The following is a 23,011-nucleotide window of genomic DNA, read 5'->3' on the forward strand; positions in this document are numbered from 1 at the left end:
ATTACCCCAATGAAGATCTTTCCTTATATTAACACCTAGATACTTACATGATCCCCAAAAGGAACTTTCACCCCATCAACACAGTAATTAAAACTGCGAGGACTTTTCCTATTTGTGAAACTCACAACCTGACTTTCCTCAGTCAAAAGCGAGAAATTGCTGAAAATCAATGTAGACTATCTCATATATTGGTGTCTACGTCCAGCTATCTCGAATATACAAGGGGCCAGTAGTACACCCACAGATAGTTAACCTCCCAAGAAGTTTACCAGCAGATCACTGTACCGGACCAGGTTATTGACATGCAGGGGGCCTATACCGTCATAATTATTAAAGTGTATTATCAAATACAACTTTCTAAGCTGCAACAGGTAGATCATTTCATTTTTTTTCTTTTTGCTAGTTGTTTTACATCGCACTGACACAGATAGGTCTTATGGCGACGATGGGCCAGGAAGGGGCTAGGAGTGGGAAGGAAGCGGCCGTGGCCTTAATTAAGGTGCCTGGTATGAAAATGGGAAACCACGGATTTAGGTTGTGTGTTCTCCCAGGCTGGTAATATAGTAAGTGGGATTGAATCAAGGTGTAGTAAAGCTAATGCAGTGAGCTCGCAGTTGCGATCAGCAGTATTCTGTAAGAAGGAAGTCAGCTCCCAGACGAAACTATCTTTACATCGGTCTGTTTTCAGACCAACTTTGCTTTACGGGAGCGAAAGCTGGGTAGACTCAGGATATCTTATTCATAAGATAGAAGTAACAGACATGAAAGTAGCGAGAATGATTGATGTTACAAACAGGTGGGAACAATGGCAGGAGGGTACTCGGATCGAGGAGATAAAGGCTAAGTTAGGAATGAACTCGATGGATGAAGCTGTACGCATAAACCGGCTTCGGTGGTGGGGTCATGTGAGGCGAATGGAGGAGGATAGTTTACCTAGGAGAATAATGGACTCTGTTATGGAGAGTAAGAGAAGTAGAGGTAGACTAAGACGACGATGGTTAGACTCAGTTTCTAACGATGTAAAGATAAGAAAATACAAAATGAGGCCAGGGGCCGATGACTTTCGACGTTAGGCCCCTTAAAACAGCAAGCATAATCATCAAAATGAGGCCACAGCACTGGCTGGAAATAGAGGATAGTGGTGATATTTAGTAAATTCTCAGAGGCTTGCAGACTGAATGCTGAAAGGCATAACGGTCTATAATGATGTATGTATGTATGTATGTATGTATGTATGTATGTATGTATGTATGTATGTATTATTATTATTATTATTATTATTATTATTATTATTATTATTATTATTATTATTATTATTATTAATGGAAAGGACAGTGTCGGTAATGACCTATTGAAAGCCTTCGACGGGGTAGATAATGGGAGACTACTGTCGAAGGTGAGGGTATTAGTGTTCGAATTGGGCTAAATGTGTAGAAAATAGAAAGAGAGAATTAGAGTAGGTGAAGCATTATCTGATTCTGTAATGAATAGGAGGGGGGGGGGGGGTACAGCAAGGCAATATTATTGAAGCTTTATGTTTTCTTATATATATATAAATGATATAAATAAATCACAGATGAGGCCTTTTCTGATGATGTGTACTGTATAGAGTAATAAATAAGTTACGGGGAGAAGGACCAGTACTTTCACCGGGCGGCCTCACTGCTATGCTGAGCAGGGGCCTTGTCGGGGAGGGAAGATTGGAAGGGACAGGCAAAAGGAGGGAAGGATGTGCCGTGGCCTTAAGTTAGGTACCACCCCGGCATTTGTCAGGAGGAGAATTGGGAAACCACGGAAAACTACTTCGAGTGTGGTTGAGGTGGGAATTGAACCCCCATGTACTGACTGACCTTCCAAGGCTGAGTGGACCCCGTTCCATCCCTTGTACCACCTTCTAAATTTCGTGGCGGAGCCTCTGGGGGTGGCATAGACAGATATGAATATAGTTGTAAAGGGAAAGAATGCTTTGGAGGGTGTATTAGGTTAGCATAGGATAAGGTAGTATGCAACACGGGCGGTACCATGTAGGCTATATCTCCGTATTAGGTTAGCATAGGATAAGGTAGTATGCAACACGGGCGGTACCATGTAGGCTATATCTCCGTATTAGGTTAGCATAGGATAAGGTAGTATGCAACATAGGCGGTACCATGTAGGCTATATCTCCGTATTAGGTTAGCATAGGATAAGGTAGTATGCAACACGGGCGGTACCATGTAGGCTATATCTCCGTATTAGGTTAGCATAGGATAAGGTAGTATGCAACACGGACGGTACGATGTAGGCTATATCTCCGTATTAGGTTAGCATAGGATAAGGTAGTATGCAACACGGACGATACCATGTAGGCTATATCTCCGTATTAGGTTAGCATAGGATAAGGTAGTATGCAACACGGACGGTACGATGTAGGCTATATCTCCGTATTAGGTTAGCATAGGATAAGGTAGTATGCAACACGGGCGGTACCATGTAGGCTATATCTCCGTATTAGGTTAGCATAGGATAAGGTAGTATGCAACATAGGCGGTACCATGTAGGCTATATCTCCGTATTAGGTTAGCATAGGATAAGGTAGTATGCAACATAGGCGGTACCATGTAGGCTATATCTCCGTATTAGGTTAGCATAGGATAAGGTAGTATGCAACACGGACGATACCATGTAGGCTATATCTCCGTATTAGGTTAGCATAGGATAAGGTAGTATGCAACACGGGCGGTACCATGTAGGCTATATCTCCGTATTAGGTTAGCATAGGATAAGGTAGTATGCAACACGGACGATACCATGTAGGCTATATCTCCGTATTAGGTTAGCATAGGATAAGGTAGTATGCAACACGGGCGGTACCATGTAGGCTATATCTCCGTATTAGGTTAGCATAGGATAAGGTAGTATGCAACATAGGCGGTACCATGTAGGCTATATCTCCGTATTAGGTTAGCATAGGATAAGGTAGTATGCAACATAGGCGGTACGATGTAGGCTATATCTCCGTATTAGGTTAGCATAGGATAAGGTAGTATGCAACACGGGCGGTACCATGTAGGCTATATCTCCGTATTAGGTTAGCATAGGATAAGGTAGTATGCAACATAGGCGGTACCATGTAGGCTATATCTCCGTATTAGGTTAGCATAGGATAAGGTAGTATGCAACATAGGCGGTACCATGTAGGCTATATCTCCGTATTAGGTTAGCATAGGATAAGGTAGTATGCAACATAGGCGGTACCATGTAGGCTATATCTCCGTATTAGGTTAGCATAGGATAAGGTAGTATGCAACATAGGCGGTACCATGTAGGCTATATCTCCGTATTAGGTTAGCATAGGATAAGGTAGAATGCAACACGGACGGTACGATGTAGGCTATATCTCCGTATTAGGTTAGCATAGGATAAGGTAGTATGCAACACGGACGATACCATGTAGGCTATATCTCCGTATTAGGTTAGCATAGGATAAGGTAGTATGCAACATAGGCGGTACCATGTAGGCTATATCTCCGTATTAGGTTAGCATAGGATAAGGTAGTATGCAACACGGACGGTACGATGTAGGCTATATCTCCGTATTAGGTTAGCATAGGATAAGGTAGAATGCAACATAGGCGGTACCATGTAGGCTATATCTCCGTATTAGATTAGCATAGGATAAGGTAGTATGCAACATAGGCGGTACCATGTAGGCTATATCTCCGTATTAGGTTAGCATAGGATAAGGTAGTATGCAACATAGGCGGTACCATGTAGGCTATATCTCCGTATTAGGTTAGCATAGGATAAGGTAGAATGCAACACGGACGGTACGATGTAGGCTATATCTCCGTATTAGGTTAGCATAGGATAAGGTAGTATGCAACACGGACGATACCATGTAGGCTATATCTCCGTATTAGGTTAGCATAGGATAAGGTAGTATGCAACATAGGCGGTACCATGTAGGCTATATCTCCGTATTAGGTTAGCATAGGATAAGGTAGTATGCAACACGGACGGTACGATGTAGGCTATATCTCCGTATTAGGTTAGCATAGGATAAGGTAGAATGCAACATAGGCGGTACCATGTAGGCTATATCTCCGTATTAGATTAGCATAGGATAAGGTAGTATGCAACACGGGCGGTACGATGTAGGCTATATCTCCGTATTAGGTTAGCATAGGATAAGGTAGTATGCAACATAGGCGGTACCATGTAGGCTATATCTCCGTATTAGGTTAGCATAGGATAAGGTAGTATGCAACACGGGCGGTACCATGTAGGCTATATCTCCGTATTAGGTTAGCATAGGATAAGGTAGTATGCAACATAGGCGGTACCATGTAGGCTATATCTCCGTATTAGGTTAGCATAGGATAAGGTAGTATGCAACACGGACGGTACGATGTAGGCTATATCTCCGTATTAGGTTAGCATAGAATAAGGTAGTATGCAACACGGGCGGTACCATGTAGGCTATATCTCCGTATTAGGTTAGCATAGGATAAGGTAGTATGCAACACGGACGGTACGATGTAGGCTATATCTCCGTATTAGGTTAGCATAGGATAAGGTAGTATGCAACACGGGCGGTACCATGTAGGCTATATCTCCGTATTAGGTTAGCATAGGATAAGGTAGAATGCAACACGGACGGTACGATGTAGGCTATATCTCCGTATTAGGTTAGCATAGGATAAGGTAGAATGCAACATAGGCGGTACCATGTAGGCTATATCTCCGTATTAGGTTAGCATAGGATAAGGTAGTATGCAACACGGGCGGTACCATGTAGGTTATATCTCCGTATTAGGTTAGCATAGGATAAGGTAGTATGCAACACGGACGGTACGATGTAGGCTATATCTCCGTATTAGGTTAGCATAGGATAAGGTAGAATGCAACATAGGCGGTACCATGTAGGCTATATCTCCGTATTAGGTTAGCATAGGATAAGGTAGTATGCAACATAGGCGGTACCATGTAGGCTATATCTCCGTATTAGGTTAGCATAGGATAAGGTAGTATGCAACACGGACGGTACGATGTAGGCTATATCTCCGTATTAGGTTAGCATAGGATAAGGTAGTATGCAACACGGGCGGTACCATGTAGGCTATATCTCCGTATTAGGTTAGCATAGGATAAGGTAGTATGCAACACGGACGGTACGATGTAGGCTATATCTCCGTATTAGGTTAGCATAGGATAAGGTAGTATGCAACACGGACGGTACCATGTAGGCTATATCTCCGTATTAGGTTAGCATAGGATAAGGTAGTATGCAACATAGGCGGTACCATGTAGGCTATATCTCCGTATTAGGTTAGCATAGGATAAGGTAGTATGCAACACGGGCGGTACCATGTAGGCTATATCTCCGTATTAGGTTAGCATAGGATAAGGTAGTATGCAACACGGGCGGTACCATGTAGGCTATATCTCCGTATTAGGTTAGCATAGGATAAGGTAGTATGCAACATAGGCGGTACCATGTAGGCTATATCTCCGTATTAGGTTAGCATAGGATAAGGTAGTATGCAACACGGACGGTACGATGTAGGCTATATCTCCGTATTAGGTTAGCATAGGATAAGGTAGTATGCAACACGGGCGGTACCATGTAGGCTATATCTCCGTATTAGGTTAGCATAGGATAAGGTAGTATGCAACACGGACGGTACGATGTAGGCTATATCTCCGTATTAGGTTAGCATAGGATAAGGTAGAATGCAACATAGGCGGTACCATGTAGGCTATATCTCCGTATTAGGTTAGCATAGGATAAGGTAGTATGCAACATAGGCGGTACCATGTAGGCTATATCTCCGTATTAGGTTAGCATAGGATAAGGTAGTATGCAACACGGGCGGTACCATGTAGGCTATATCTCCGTATTAGGTTAGCATAGGATAAGGTAGAATGCAACATAGGCGGTACCATGTAGGCTATATCTCCGTATTAGGTTAGCATAGGATAAGGTAGTATGCAACACGGACGGTACGATGTAGGCTATATCTCCGTATTAGGTTAGCATAGGATAAGGTAGTATGCAACACGGACGGTACCATGTAGGCTATATCTCCGTATTAGGTTAGCATAGGATAAGGTAGTATGCAACACGGACGGTACCATGTAGGCTATATCTCCGTATTAGGTTAGCATAGGATAAGGTAGTATGCAACATAGGCGGTACCATGTAGGCTATATCTCCGTATTAGGTTAGCATAGGATAAGGTAGTATGCAACACGGGCGGTACCATGTAGGCTATATCTCCGTATTAGGTTAGCATAGGATAAGGTAGTATGCAACACGGGCGGTACCATGTAGGCTATATCTCCGTATTAGGTTAGCATAGGATAAGGTAGTATGCAACATAGGCGGTACCATGTAGGCTATATCTCCGTATTAGGTTAGCATAGGATAAGGTAGTATGCAACACGGACGGTACCATGTAGGCTATATCTCCGTATTAGGTTAGCATAGGATAAGGTAGTATGCAACACGGGCGGTACCATGTAGGCTATATCTCCGTATTAGGTTAGCATAGGATAAGGTAGTATGCAACACGGACGGTACGATGTAGGCTATATCTCCGTATTAGGTTAGCATAGGATAAGGTAGAATGCAACATAGGCGGTACCATGTAGGCTATATCTCCGTATTAGGTTAGCATAGGATAAGGTAGTATGCAACATAGGCGGTACCATGTAGGCTATATCTCCGTATTAGGTTAGCATAGGATAAGGTAGTATGCAACACGGGCGGTACCATGTAGGCTATATCTCCGTATTAGGTTAGCATAGGATAAGGTAGAATGCAACATAGGCGGTACCATGTAGGCTATATCTCCGTATTAGGTTAGCATAGGATAAGGTAGTATGCAACACGGGCGGTACCATGTAGGCTATATCTCCGTATTAGGTTAGCATAGGATAAGGTAGTATGCAACACGGGCGGTACCATGTAGGCTATATCTCCATATTAGGTTAGCATAGGATAAGGTAGTATGCAACACGGACGGTACGATGTAGGCTATATCTCCGTATTAGGTTAGCATAGGATAAGGTAGTATGCAACACGGGCGGTACCATGTAGGCTATATCTCCGTATTAGGTTAGCATAGGATAAGGTAGAATGCAACACGGACGGTACGATGTAGGCTATATCTCCGTATTAGGTTAGCATAGGATAAGGTAGAATGCAACATAGGCGGTACCATGTAGGCTATATCTCCGTATTAGGTTAGCATAGGATAAGGTAGTATGCAACACGGGCGGTACCATGTAGGCTATATCTCCGTATTAGGTTAGCATAGGATAAGGTAGTATGCAACACGGACGGTACGATGTAGGCTATATCTCCGTATTAGGTTAGCATAGGATAAGGTAGAATGCAACATAGGCGGTACCATGTAGGCTATATCTCCGTATTAGGTTAGCATAGGATAAGGTAGTATGCAACACGGGCGGTACCATGTAGGCTATATCTCCGTATTAGGTTAGCATAGGATAAGGTAGTATGCAACACGGACGGTACGATGTAGGCTATATCTCCGTATTAGGTTAGCATAGGATAAGGTAGAATGCAACATAGGCGGTACCATGTAGGCTATATCTCCGTATTAGGTTAGCATAGGATAAGGTAGTATGCAACATAGGCGGTACCATGTAGGCTATATCTCCGTATTAGGTTAGCATAGGATAAGGTAGTATGCAACACGGGCGGTACCATGTAGGCTATATCTCCGTATTAGGTTAGCATAGGATAAGGTAGAATGCAACATAGGCGGTACCATGTAGGCTATATCTCCGTATTAGGTTAGCATAGGATAAGGTAGTATGCAACACGGGCGGTACCATGTAGGCTATATCTCCGTATTAGGTTAGCATAGGATAAGGTAGTATGCAACACGGACGGTACGATGTAGGTTATATCTCCGTATTAGGTTAGCATAGGATAAGGTAGTATGCAACACGGACGGTACCATGTAGGCTATATCTCCGTATTAGGTTAGCATAGGATAAGGTAGTATGCAACATAGGCGGTACCATGTAGGCTATATCTCCGTATTAGGTTAGCATAGGATAAGGTAGTATGCAACACGGGCGGTACCATGTAGGCTATATCTCCGTATTAGGTTAGCATAGGATAAGGTAGTATGCAACACGGACGATACCATGTAGGCTATATCTCCGTATTAGGTTAGCATAGGATAAGGTAGTATGCAACACGGGCGGTACCATGTAGGCTATATCTCCGTATTTTTCATTAACTTCTTGAAATGGTTTCACTACATTCAGGAAACCAGAGAAAATTAAATGAAGAGAATATTTGATTCTTAATTGAGTGAAATTTTAAATGCTTATTTACTGAAATACAAAGTGAATTCGTTCTTTGCGAGGATATATCATAAAAGTTTGACATAGATGTAGAGTATATTATATTTACTGCGTACATAGGTGCAATAGTCCCAGGGACTCTGAACTTGGGAGCGTAGGTTGGTGACCACAGGGTCCTAAGCTTAGTCCTGGCATTGTTTCCACGTACTTATGCCAGGCTCCTTCTTATCCGACCTTCCTTGTCCAACCCTTGTTCTTTTCCGACTCCGACGCTATTAGGTTCCCGAGGCCTAGGGAGTCATTCATTTTCCGAAGTGTCGGATCCCTTCCATTTTCTCTCTCTGATTAGTGTTATATAGTGTACTTCGTCTTAAAACAGTAATCACCACCACGAACGTAAGGGTAAAGTGAGCTGTGATCTCAATAACAATAATCAAATAGCTATCTATTTTAATAATAATAATAATAATAATAATAATAATAATAATAATAATAATAATAATAATAATAATATGTTCAGTCTTCAGCCTTAAGGCTGGTTGGATCCTCAACAGCTCCGCTATCAGCTGTCATAGATGGCCTAGGTGTTACTAAAGAGGCGCACTGGGGAAATGAGGAGCGAGGTAGTTTCCCGTTGCTTTCCTCACCGTGCCAGAAGTTCCTATTACATATCAGCCTGCCAAGCACACTGAAATGCATGCACCAACCGACTCTATGAGCAACATTTTCATACCATTCATAGCAGGGACTGTCTGCATTACTGGCATCGCTCATACCTCAGTCACTTTCATATTGTCAAAGTCAAGGATAAGACAGAGATAGATCAATGAAAGTAACAAAATTGCTCTAGCCCATACCAGAAGACATAATGCACGGTAAACAACATGCCCTGCCAGTAAAGGTATAATAATAATAATAATAATAATAATAATAATAATAATAATAATAATAATAATAATAATAATAATAATAATAATAATAATAATAATAATAATAATGTCCGCCTCTGTGGTGTAATGGTTAGCCCCAGAGGCCCGGGTTCGATTCCTGGCTCTGCCACGAAATTTGAAAAGTAGTACGAGAGCTGGAACGGGGTCCACTCAGCCTCGGGAGGTCAACTGAGTAGAGGTAGGTTCGATTCCCACCTCAACCCTCCTCGAAGTGGTTTTCCTTGGTTTCCCACTTCTCCTCGAGGCAAATGCTACCTAACTTAAGGCCACAGCCGCTTCGTTCCCTATTCGTTGCCTGTCCCTGCCAATCTTCCCATCCCTTTATAAGGCCCCTGTTCAGAATAGCAGGTGAGGCCGCCTGGGCGAGGTACTGGTCCTCATTCCCAGTTTTATCCCCATACCTCAAAATCTTGCCCTTGAGGCGGTAGAGGTGGGATCCCTCGCTGAGTCCGAGGGAAAACCGACGCTGGAGGGTAATAATATTAATAATAATAATAATAATAATAATAATAATAATAATAATAATAATAATAATAATACGAACAACTTTTCTGTCCAATTTCTTGTTCTTCTATTTCTTCTTATTTTGTTTCTTTGACTTAGCTTTCGCTTTCCGCCCAGTTTTGAGGATAGGAGATAAGACGTAGGAAAAAAAAAACTTCGACTGAGAGATTTGGAAGTTAGGAGGCTGGAGGGGGGAGGGGGTGTCTTGATGAGGCGATACCATGGTTAAAAGTATAGGTGAAACTGTGAAGTGGGTGTAAGACAGGAATACATAAGACTAAAATAACTTCATGCTAGTGTGATGCTGCACGGCGACTTTCTATAATATTGAACAAGACCGGATCCACATACAAGGATGTTAAGGTTAGATAAGAACGTTTGCTTCCGACAGGAATCTGGAGAGGATACATACAGGGTTTCTGAAAACGTGTGTCAGATGTTTTGTATCCACAGGCTCTCAATGTTGTTGGTGATGATGACATAGACCAATCAATCAATCAATCAATCAATCAATCAATCAATCAATCAATCAATCAATCAATCAATCAATCAATCAATCAATCAATCAATCAATCAATCGATCGATCGATCAATCAATCAATCAATCAATCAATCAATCAATCAATCAATCAATCAATCAATCAATCACTACTGATCTGCATTTAGGGCAGTCGCCCAGGTGGCAGATTCCCTATCTGTTGTTTTCCTAGCCTTTTCCTAAATGATTTCAGTGACATTAGAAATTTATTGAACATCTCCCTTGCTAAGTTATTCCAATCCCTAACTCCCCTTCCTATGAATGAATATTTGCCCCAGTTTGTCCTCTTGAATTCCAACTTTATCTTCATATGTGATTTTTCCTACTTTTACAGACGCCACTCAAACTTATTCGTCTACTAATGTCATTCCACGCCATCTCTCCGCTGACAGCTCGGAACATACCACTTAGTCGAGCAGCTCGTCTCCTTTCTCCGAAGTCTTCCCAGCCCAAACTTTGCAACATTTTTGTAACGCTACTCTTTTGTTGGAAATCACCCAGAACAAATCGAGCTGATTTCCTTTCGATTTCTTCCAGTTCTTGAATCAGGTAATCCTGGCGAGGGTCCCATACACTGGAACCATACTCTAGTTGGGGTCTTACCAGAGACTTATATGCCCTCTCCTTTACATCCTTACTACAACCCCTAAATACCCCCATAACCATGTGCAGAGATCTGTACGCTTTATTTACAATCCCATTTATGTGATTACCCCAATGAAGATCTTTCCGATATTAACACCTAGATACTTATAATGGTCCCCAAAAGGAACTTTCTCGTCGCCATAGGACATATCTGTGTCGGTGCGACGTAAAGCCAATAGCAAAAACAAAAAACTTTCACCCCATCAACGCAGTAATTAAAATTGAGAGGACTTTTCCTATTTGTGAAACTCACAACCTGACTTTTAACCCCGTTTATCAACATACCATTGTCTACTGTCCATCTCACAACATTATCGAGGTCACGTTGCAGTTGCTCACAATCCTCTAACTTATTTATTACTCTGATCTCCAAAAAGCCTTATCTCTGATTCCACTTCTTTACTCATATCACGTATATACATACATACATATATATACAATATGAATAAACATAAAGATCCAATAATACTGCCTTGAGGATTCCCCTCTTAATTATTACAGGGTCAGATAAAGCTTCGCCTACTCTAATTCTCTGAGATCTGTTTTCTAGAAATATAGCCACCCACTCAGTCACTCTTTTGTCTAGTCTAATTTCACTCAATTTTGCCAGTAGCCTCCCCTGATCCACCCTATCAAATGCTTTAGACAGGTCAATCGCGATGGAGTCCATTTGACCTCCTGAATCCAAGATATCTGCTATATCTTGCTGGAATCTTACAAGTTGAGGTTCCGTGGAACAACCTTTCGTAAAACTGAACTGCCTTCTGTCGAACCAATTATTAATTTCGCGAACATGTCTAATATAATCAGAAAGAATGCCTTCCCCAAGCTTACATGCAACGCATGTCAAACTTACTGACCTGTAATTGTCAGCTTTATGTCTATCACCCTTTCCTTTATACACAGGGCTACTATAGCAACTCTCCATTCATTTGGTATAGCTCCTTCAACCAAATAATAATCAAATAAGTACTTCAAGTATGGTACTATATCTTGATAACTTGAATGAAAGTGTACTTCGTGTATTATTCTATATAGACTGTTACTGTTCTAATAAAATTTAAGTGTGGATATTGTAAGTTAGTTGTATCTGGTGATGATAATGAAATTTAAGATGACAGGAATAGTTTCATCAATCAGACTTATGTTTCCAAAGCTCAGATGTATGTATCCTACGTTCTTTCTGTAACACAAAAAATTACGACAAGGTAGAGTTGTTCTTGAATCAAAGAAGTCAACAAAACATTTTGTACCATGTTTCACTTTCAAATATCTGTCTCTACCGCCTCAAGGGCAGTGTCCTGGAGCTTCAGCCTCTTGGTCGCCCAGGCGGCCTCACCTGCTATGCTGAACAAGGGCAGGGGGATGGGAAGATGGGAAGGAAGCGGCCGTGGCCTTAAGTTAGGTACCATCCCGGCATTTGCCTGGAGGAGAAGTGGGAAACCACGGAAAACCACTTCCAGGATGGCTGAGGTGGGAATCGAACCCACCTGTACTCAATTGACCTCCCGAGGCTTAGTGGACACCGTTCCAACCCTCGTACCACTTTTCAAATTTTGTGGCAGAGCCGGGCCTTGTGGGGTGGCAGCTAATCACACGAACCACTACACCACAGAGGCGGACTCCATATTACACACATCTGTAGCCTAAATATCTTGTTAAATCCCTGAGACAACTAAATTTATTGACTGTACAGAGGAAGAAAGTGTCACTAATTACGATTGTGTGTAGGACCATCACTTTTTATCAGAATAGTAATTTTCACTATAATAATACCAATGATTGTGATAAAAGCCTACTGGTTAACCCTCAGATAACTTAATGATGATAAAATCGTCCATGTTGATTCGTACGGTGGCGTGTTGTATGTTATATATATATATATATTCTGAAAATAAGTATTCGTTTTCAACGTTAGTGCGAGTTTGACCGAGTACTAAATGCTACACGACGTCGTCCTCTTCGGTACTCCTGTAGGCCGTTCATTTCGAGCTTCGATCATAGTATTAATGCTCTAAGATTTCGAGTGTAGGGGCCTTGTATTCCCCAAACCTAAGGAGTTCTTCTTCTTCTTGCATCACGAAAGAAAGTCATAAAAGTGGTAGAGACAGAGCTCTCCATGAGCGTCGTTCTTAACTATCCGCTGACTGGTCCTGCCATCTGTTAGAATAATCATAGAAGCAAACATCATCTGCGCTGGTCCCGCCATCTGTGAGCAAAATCATGAAACAAAATTCATGGGGAGCATTCGGCAAGGAAGTTGTAAAAGATGGCTGCATTAAATTAATTAATTAATTAATTAATTAATTAATTAATTAATTAATTAATTTAAAGAGAGTTTTACGTTTATAAACTACATTTGGACGGAGCGACCAGTGAGTTCTGTACTATACGGCGATCCAGCTCCGTATTGCTAGTTGATCAAATTAGCGCAGTGGCGAGCGCGTTGATCTACCAAAGCGAACTTCGTGGGTTCAAATCCCATGAGGTTCGCATAATTTATTGAGAATACGCTCTCGAGGGATGTCATAAGAAAGCCTGATTCTGAGTGGCCATAGGAATCAGACACTGCTTATGAACGAACGAGAGGGCGAGAGGTACCCTTATTCTAAAATATCCTTACTTGATACTTGTTCACATACGAATGCATCCAACGTGGGTCGCGGCGGCCCGGCGTGCCTAAATGAGATGACGGGACCGAATGTCCTACGTCGTGATGGCAGGGTGCAAGTGACGGTGTCAGGTAGGGGTATTTTGCACTTTTTTTTTAACCTCAGAAGTTACTTGGAATTTTCTCCTGTAGTCGTCGCTTTTTGTTTTAAGATGATGAACTAATCTGGAACTGAGAACACACACGCTTTCGAGGGATACTGAAAAAATGTGTTTAATAATGTGGACCTACAAAAATGTAGACGGCTCTGGTTCTACGCCATGTTCACCAAAAGCAAGGATCACGAAAGAAACTTACTAATTGAAAGTTATAATTATAATGAAATCAGATACTTATATTAACATAGGGCATACTTATACATACGGAAACATTTTTAAAGCCATGTCTTCAAACATGTACTATTTCTTCTATTTCTTATCATTTGCGATGTTATGTTGTTACCACTGTAGCTTTGTCGCGTCAGTTGTTTCTCGCAGTTTTAAGGTAAGCGGGCTTTGTCATTTGGTATGATTTGACATCGTTTAGGTGACGCACGTGTTTTTTAAAATGGTGACATCGAGGTTTCGTTGACGGTGGAGAATTTACGTCGACGTTGACTGTCTAAAATATTTTAAATACCATTTCACCTTTCTGCCTGCCGTTTGTTTATTTTATTGCTTGCCGTATTTACTGTAAGACTGGAACACCTGTTATTTTATTTAACCTCAAAATGATGTGACGTGTTACGGAATTTCGGTCATGATCTACGTGAAGACTGCTTGATTTGTGATCAAGGGTCATAGGTAATGCACGGTTTCTTGTGTTTTATTTAATCATTTCCATTTCTCCGAAAATGCTTAGTTGGAAGGGGGAAGGGGTCAGGAAGCAAATGTTTTCACACTAGTCAAACAAGGGATGAAAGTGTCATTGAAAAATCTTGAATTGTGATCAGTTACAAGAGCAGTTCAAGTTTTGCCCGTTGGAAGCTAGCCTGTAGCATATTCGTGTGGTACTACCGTTGAGCAATCTCGGGTAAAAATGCATAGAATAATAATTTGAGGCGATACTTAAAGTAGATGAGATGTCAGATCCACAAACCCGCCCCTAGAAGAATTCTTACTAATATAGAACAATTACAACGGAGGCTGTAAATTTGATAAAAGACTGTTTTCCGTGTGTCTATTGTCGGCTCGGTCAGCTGTGAAGAAGATAAGTTTTCTATTTTATCCAATAGAGCTCACATAATGTATGGCCTTAGGGCTGTCACATTCCGTAAAAATAAAACGGTACGGCTTAAATTTGTCATGTTATGCACCAGATAACCTTACTTTTTGTTAATTTCTAATTTTTGTCACATTTTAGCAGGGCTTCAGGGGATGCTGAAGGCAGCTTCACACTAGTGGTCTTGTGTGCTAACCCCTCCAGGTCAATGGTCTTCTCTCCTCTTAATTCTCTGACGTTGGCAACCCATCATCTGAACCGCACAGTATCCTATCTCCCATGAATGCTCAGTGGTAATTTACTGATATTTGTACCATTTGGTCTCAAAAGTAGAACATTCCTTGTGGTTAGTGAAGTGCACAGTTATCTCTAAAAGTAGTTTATTGCTCCATAATATTTACATGATCTTGTTGTAGTTAAGAATGTCGAATCTCACGAAAGAGCAGCTTGAACGGATTGAGGCCAACAGGCAGAGAGCTCTGGAGAAGAAGGCTGAGCGTCTGAAGGGTAGCACACTTTTACAGCAGGTAGTGGCACCTCCAATCTGCCAGAATGTGAAGCTATCTGCTACACAGGGGGCATCTGGGAAGTTTAATGCACAGCAGTCGAGTAGCGTAGCCACCAAACAGAAGAGCCAGCCACTGTTCGACCTCACTGGTTCGGATGAACCTAATCCAGGGTCATCCAGGAAGTTTAATGGACAGCAGTCGAGTGATTCAGCTGTGAAACAGAAGCATCAGCCATTGTTCAACCTTAACGGTTCGGAGCCACCAAAGCGATCGTACTCCGTGTTCCGTAAAGTGCTGACAGGCTGTTGCAGACTGGTGTCTCCCCAGAGGTTCATGGTTGATGTGGGCTACCACCAAGAGATGATTAACCTGCTGAAAACAATCAAAAGTGCTCAGTACGGTAAGTAATATTTTTATTTATTCTGAGCTATTAAGAGTTATCTCGCTTCTCTTGCGGCTTGCTCCTCTGATACTTACTGTCCTGGAATCCACCAATCTTAACCCTTTAATGAGCAATAAGGTCCAACAGAGAAGTCTCCTCTTCTGACCCACATAACAGGAGGTAGCCCTGTTTCACTTACTTTTCATCACCACAAGACAAGAAAGAAGAAAAATAGACAAGTGACATCAACATCATCCCATGAAACCACAACTGTAACAAACATTACAAACAAAGAAAGTGATAGGCTAATCAAGTGAGTGAAGTTTTCATAGGCTAACATAACCTACATATGTGCTAGTTACATAATATTAATACCTGTTTGAGTCTTTGGGTATTCCAAATTAAAATGTAAATACTGCAAAACTGTTTATTTATATGATAAATCTTCATTATTGTCAGCATAATTGCATCAATTACATCAGAGTTTAAATACTTAGCTTGTCTTGTGAGCGGTGTCTGGGTTAGCGCAGAATCGTATGCGAGCACGCGATTCCGCATGACGTTTCGAACTCGTATGGCACTCCACAGCAACAGACTGGTACGTCCCGGTATTACATGATTATGAACAAGCAGTAGAACGCTCTTATGTCTTGTTAGTGATAATAACACTAAAATAATCCAATATTGCATTTAACGTTTACCTGTCTGATATTCTTGTTAATGCAGTGAGGGGGGATAAAATATTCCCCACCCAGCTACTCATTCCCGACTTTCTGGGGAGCCTGAGAGCAGCAGCAATCGGGCAATGGCATGTTGTGAAAGGCAGTGGCTGTGGTATGTTCGTTGGGGCTTCATTCTCTTCCCTCAATGATGTCATTTCTGATCCTGTTGCAGATCCTAAAGAGAAGAGATGGACATTCCTGGTAGAAGATCACAAGGCAGTGATGAACGCTCTGCGGTCTTTGAAGGACGAAGTGTCAGTCTCTCCTCTGCCGCGGATGATTCTTGAGGTTAGTAGCTCAAATCTCATCGTTCAGAGTTTTTAGTACAGTTCTGGACTTGTTAAGACTGTCCAAGGTTCTCACTAATATTTTAGAGTTCGGAATTTTGTTGGTCTTTGGATGTGTATCTGTGTAATTCTGAGTTATTGGAAATAGCAATTTTATTCCTGACTTTGCATGGGAATTGGTAATAAATTTCACAATTCCTTTGTGAATTTCTGCGAAGGTACATGCCTGTATTCAAATGTTTAATACTGCATGTTAAACTGATATTCTTTTATGAAAGCACGTGGCAGTAACGTGAAGTACAACAAAGTGGAGACAGAATGGGCAGAGTTCTCCCTCCTCCTTGGATACATCTGAAATCGGGAGTGGCACTGTGGTTGCTCTTTATTGTTAAACCCTTTAACTCAACTTTAAATGACGTGGCAGCCTGTAAAACAGTCCCTCGTTATCCTCCTACGGTATTAAAAAGTTGCACATATGAAAAAATTTTTAGAAATTGAATTCCATTAAGGGTGGTAGTTTTCTAGTAAGGTTGGTCATGTATATTTTGTGGAGTGTGAAATCACTGTTTTGACTTCCTATAAACCCCCAAACCAATTTGGGATTTAGAAATAATATTGCCCAAATACCTACCCAATGGCAGATATAAAGTTTGTAGAAATATAAAGAGTAGTTTTCCAGCTATAAGAACTCAACAAACGGACAAGCAGACAAAACAAAACCAAAGGTTTAAAACAAAATGTCTTCTCGAACTTACACTAAAAAATGGTCCATTAATGATATCTCCCTTATGAATCCTCGTATTAAAATGATCCACATGAAAAAAAAGTTTTAGAAACTGATTACGGCGGGTAAATTTCTATTAACTTTTGGAACAGGCGAGTTGGCCGTGCGGTTAAGGGCACGCAGCTGTGAGTTTGCATCCGGGAGATAGTGGGTTTGAATCCCACCGTCGGCAGCCCTGAAGATGGCTTTCCGTGGTTTCCCCATTTTCACACCAGGCAAATGCTGGGACTGTACCTTAATGGCCGCTTCCTTCCCATTCCTATGCCTTTCCTGTCCCATCATCATCATCATCATAAGACCTATGTGTGTCGGTGGGACGTAAAGCAAATAGCATTAACTTGTGGTTGTGTATATTCTGTGGGAGTGCAAAATCACGGTTTTGGTTAGATATAAACCCAGGCGCGGCTCCATAATACGATCTGCAGAGCTGCAGAACCACAGCGATTAGCGATACCAACCTTCATACTGAGTGTTGATATCGAGCCAGAGATCGATACCCATACAGATACTGGTATTCTGGCAACCCTGGTTAGATCTGTGAACGACAGAACATCAGGAGAGCACGCCTAACTACAGCTTTCTTCCGATAGGTGGCTAAGGTTATGTATCAACTGCACACCTTGCGTGTGTAGACTTAGTAAATAATCCACTAGAGGTAAAACCAGCCCCACCATCTGTGAGAGAATCGCTGCAGCGAGCGAGCTTGTGGAAATCTCAGCAGCTCCTTCTATTATACACATCAGTGTGAATAGAGAACTTTTAAAAGACTGTGTGGATATTGATATGGTTCAAAATTCTTACATATCAACATTCTCAGATACTACAGTATAGTTTTGATGCTTCTGTTCAGGAGAAAGAAAGCCCAAATAGCATAAATACAGGAGAAATGCATGATAAAAGATGATGACTGTTCATGTTAAGTCTTCAAACAAAGTACTTTATGATTGGCGGTATATATATTTCTCTATCTTTTGTGTAAATGGCCAGGACTTAAGCATAATTCTATCCAACGACCGAAAACATTCCTCTCGTACGAACCGAATGAGTGAGTTCTTAGGCCTACAAGTAATCATGAAAATATTTCTTTATAATGTTAGTGAATTCTACCGAGTTAGTCACAAAAAAGAAAACAGGAACATTAGTACCCTCAGATGATGTTCTCCCTCCATTAAGAAAGCAGACTCGCAAAGATGTATGCAGGTCTCGGAATCTGTGTAAATATGAGTGTGTCGATACTAGATCAAAATTTTGAAACGGTGTATTTTTTGTAACTTTTTAATTGTTGTTTTACCGGGCGAGTTAGCCGTGCGCGTAGAGGCGCGCGGCTGTGAGCTTGCATCCGGGAGATCGTGGGTTCGAATCCCACGGTCGGCAGCCCTGAAAATGGTTTTCCGTGGTTTCCCATTTTCACACCAGGCAAATGCTGGGGCTGTACCTTAATTAAGGCCACGGCCGCTTCCTTCCAACTCCTAGGCCTTTCCTATCCCATCGTCGCCATAAGACCTATCTGTGTCGGTGCGACGTAAAGCCCCTAGCAAAAAAAAAAAAAATTGTTGTTTTTGGTACAAGTCAGTTATTTTTATCGTTGATGTCCCTCAAAATTGGGGGTCTTATAAACTGAGATGTACGTCCATCTGTATTTTTTCTGTACTTTTTTCGGGAACTTCACACCGATAGGACATGGAGCGGAGTTGGAGGACAGATGCAGTTGGCACTTCCCGTATGCAATAAGAACTTAGATGTGTCTATTACACGTATTGCAATGACTGGGCGTCACAGAGCAGCAGCACCAACATAATTCAGCACGAGCCACCACTGTATAAACCCCCAATCGGTTCAGGAATTTAGAAACAATATTGGCTTTAAAACCTACCCAAGGACAGGTGGATTCTAAATAAGAAGTTTGGTAGAAATATGTCCACCGAGCTCGATAGCTGCAGTCGCTTAAGTGCGGCCGGTATCCAGTATTCGGGAGATAGTAGGTTCGAACCCCACTGTCGGCAGCCCTGAAAATGGTTTTCCATGGTTTTCCATTTTCACACCAGGCAAATACTGGGGCTGTACCTTAATTAAGGCCACGGCCGCTTCCTTCCACCTCCCAGTTCTTTCCAGTCCCATCGTCGCCATAAGACCTATCTGTGTCGGTGCGACGTAAAACAACTAGCCAAAAAAAAAAAAAAAGAAATATGTCCAGTAATTTTCAAGTTCTAAGAACTTGGACACTAAAGCTAAAAAAAATATGCAGATGGTCATTATTACACCTGAAATGGTTAAATGAATGAAAATTTTGACAAATAGTCAATGTACAGACACACAGTAGTTACTATTTTATTTATATGGATAAAACACGTATGCACAGCTGACTTTGCATCTTCAGTATGTGCTGAGAGATATAGGCTGGGGGATGAGAGGACTATGCCGTAATGTAGTGTATAACTCAAGCTGTGTGACAAATGTGGTCAGATGACAAATCATATTACTCTGCAAATAAACAAAAGAAATATGTAAGTGTATTTCTCCTTGATGGATTACCCATCTTGTCCTGCCAGTGGTAAACATTAAAAGAAATCAAAATTGCTTATGAAATCTTGTGTTTGGCCATCTAATACCTTTTCTGTCTTTTTCGGGATCAGGGCAATTCTCGTAGCTATAATGTTCTCCTCAATGACTGATGTTAGTATTAGATACCAATCTTTCTGCATGACAGCAGTCATTGTTTTCTCATTCGTGACTCTTGTGCATACAGTCCCATTGACCTTCTGTTTCAAGCCTGGCATATGATATTTTCTAGACATCTGTTAGTTGACAAAATTACATAGGTACACAGTATCTACTACATTATATGAATAATAATAATAATAATAATAATAATAATAATAATAATAATACCTGGTCAGCTTGTGTGGGGGTTTGGCTCTGAATTAAGAGCTAAGCATAACCCTGCATGAGACACTGGGGTGGGGCCCTTCAACCCTGACACGGCGCATCCCAGTGGCTGATAGGGGAAGTTCCTGTAGATGTGCAGGACAGGTGTGAATAAGGCGTAGCCAAATTAGTGGATCAACTGAGGTAAAGGGAAAATTTTTCAACGCCTCAAAGGCAGAAGAGGACATATCCCAATGGCAGAGAAGATGGAAGAGTCAACTCGGATCCATTTAGCGTCTGACTTGCAGCAAGCAGCAAAGTGGTCAGCGTCTGATCACCAGAAGTGCAGCTGGAAAATCATGTTCTGGAACTCACTACTCCAGTCCTAAGAACTGGACCTAGGTCCAAACTTGTGATAATTATAGTTTGTGATTTTTAGCATTTGCAATAAATGCAAAATGCGTCAAAACTTTGTCAGTGTATGTGCCTTCATCTTATATGACCCGTACGAGTGGTTTTTAGTGATTTTGAATTAGCGATAAAATGCAAAATTGGTTGAAAATGCAAAATTATGCAATTTATGCGAAATAGATGCGAAACGCTCAGTTTTATACGAAATAAACATATATCTTTTTAAAAACAATGCATTTTTCTTAAAAATAAGATATATGTTGTTATTTATTTCAGGAGAATGTATTATTATGGCGCCCATTGCGATTGTAAGGCGGTAACGTAATTTGACGGACACTTCCGTCCTGGTGCACGGAACATTTATAAGTTCATTATCGCTGTTAGCTGGTCAGAGAGATTTATTCTGTTTGTTTTGCAGCCTACCCGATTGATGTCAGATGATACCTGAAGCTATTTTCTCTGTGTACATAGTAACTCTGAGCTGAAGTACCTCAGTTTGCTGCTCGTTGTAAACAATCATGGCGGCATGGATGAGGTTATTCGTAATTGGCTTGAAAGTAGTGATGTTGAGAGTAGAAATGATTCTCTGGAGAGTGAAAATACTTCCTCTTCTTCAACTGACAGTGATGAAAATGATTCTGATTTCAGTTCCGAGATGATAGTCCCAATTGAAACTACGTGACAAAACCAGAATGCAAGAAGAGCAGGTGAAAATTCTAGTAAAATGATACTTGGAATTATGATCTTGTTGACAATAAGCCTGTTTCTGTAACATGCAAACCAGTTTCTGAAATTCACTCTATAGTGAGGAGGGGGTTGGGAAATAATCCGAAAGAAATGGACATAGGGAATGAATTTCTAACCCCACAGCTCTGGGATCACGTTACTGAGGAAACCAATGCCTATGCCTCTATATTTCTTGCTAATTTATCTGCTTCCCTTGAAACTAATACTTACGAACAAAAACATTACTTTCCTGTTACCATGACGAATATAAGAACCAAGTGTGATGACTCAACGAGTTCAAGCGCGCCCCGCCAGGCAGCGCTAGAGTGTGGTAGCTCTACATAACCGATCAGCTGGTCTTAGGAATGGTGACACAGGAAACGTATTACCCCGTAACTGATAAGTATGTACACTGTATTTTATTAAAAAATTGAGAGATTACAATTAAAATACCACGGCAGAGAACAATGCAAAAATACCATACACGGAAATAAAGATCTACGACCTTCATCACAAGCACAAGTTGCTCGAGTGTACATATACAATAATAACACACAACTCCCATCATATTAAAACAAACACCAACTCAGTTTTTCGGTTAATGGACTTTCGAAAGCTTGCGTGAATATTTGGCGGATGTTCGAGATTGTAAATATCACCGAATTTCTTTCATACTGAAGAAAAATCGGCACTTCAGATAATGATAAACAAGTGGGGATTATATCCATAACATGTTGAAGACAACAGCGAACTCCTGAAGGATCAACTGAAATTTTGTCTATAGAATTGATACAATCAAAAAATATTTCGCCCCACATCAGTTTTGAGTTCAGTTTTTCACAAATTATTTTCTCGGCTTGGAAAAGAATGTCGCATATACTTTTCGAAGGGCGTGTTAAAAACGCTCCATTATTGCTTGATCCGTAGTCTGTTACTTCGGAGAGAACTGAAAATGTACTTTGATTATTGTCACGTAGAGAATGCGCACAGGGCGAACACTTAATAAACTTAGAAGGAAGTATATGAATATTGTTACTTGGGTAGTAAAATAATAACTAACGATGGCAGAAGGACAAAATAACACGCAGTCTAGCACGAGCAAGGAAGACCTTTCTTACGAAAAGAAATTTATTCACTTCGAACACTGAAATAGGTATTAGAAAGATGATGATTGTTGTTTAAAGGGGCATAACCGCTAGGTCATCTGCCCCTAATGGTACGAGGTGCAACAAAATGCAAATTAAAATTAAAACTTCAAAATGTATCGACTAGAATCTAAAACGAATGGTGATGAAAAGGTCTTTTGGGCATCAGAAGGCACAATAGGATAACTCAAATTTTGTTCAACATTACATTGACCTTTTAATTCTCCATTAGCTGATGCACTCCCATCTTCAATCTTGTTTCTTCTTTTCCTAGTGGTGTCTAGATTCTTTTTCCTGTTGGAAGTTTCACAGGACATAATCACACTTGAAAGGTATTTTGGAAA

General features: G+C 41.1%; 2 protein-coding genes across 7 annotated transcripts in view; one reads left to right on the forward strand and one right to left on the reverse strand.

Moving 5' to 3' along the window:
- LOC136885430 (retinal guanylyl cyclase 2) overlaps positions 1–23,011 on the reverse strand; it is a 301,136-nt gene that overhangs the window by 215,583 nt on the left and 62,542 nt on the right. The window lies entirely within an intron of this gene.
- Positions 14,021–23,011, forward strand: part of Marcal1 (SWI/SNF-related matrix-associated actin-dependent regulator of chromatin subfamily A-like protein 1) — a 58,755-nt gene continuing 49,764 nt past the window's right edge. The window contains exons 1-4 of one of the 6 annotated variants that reach the window (XM_067157976.2): positions 14,059–14,901; positions 14,978–15,129; positions 15,253–15,745; positions 16,622–16,737. In XM_067157976.2, coding sequence (XP_067014077.2) covers positions 15,259–15,745; positions 16,622–16,737 — 603 coding nt within the window. In that variant the 5' untranslated portion in view covers positions 14,059–14,901; positions 14,978–15,129; positions 15,253–15,258. Of the gene's footprint in view, positions 14,032–14,058; positions 14,902–14,977; positions 15,130–15,252; positions 15,746–16,621; positions 16,738–23,011 lie in introns of those variants that run through there. The other 5 variants (XM_067157977.2, XM_067157979.2, XM_067157980.2 and 2 more) reach the window with 5 other exon arrangements.

Source organism: Anabrus simplex, chromosome 14 (genome assembly GCF_040414725.1).
Source record: "Anabrus simplex isolate iqAnaSimp1 chromosome 14, ASM4041472v1, whole genome shotgun sequence".
NCBI classification, from domain to species: domain Eukaryota; kingdom Metazoa; phylum Arthropoda; class Insecta; order Orthoptera; family Tettigoniidae; genus Anabrus; species Anabrus simplex.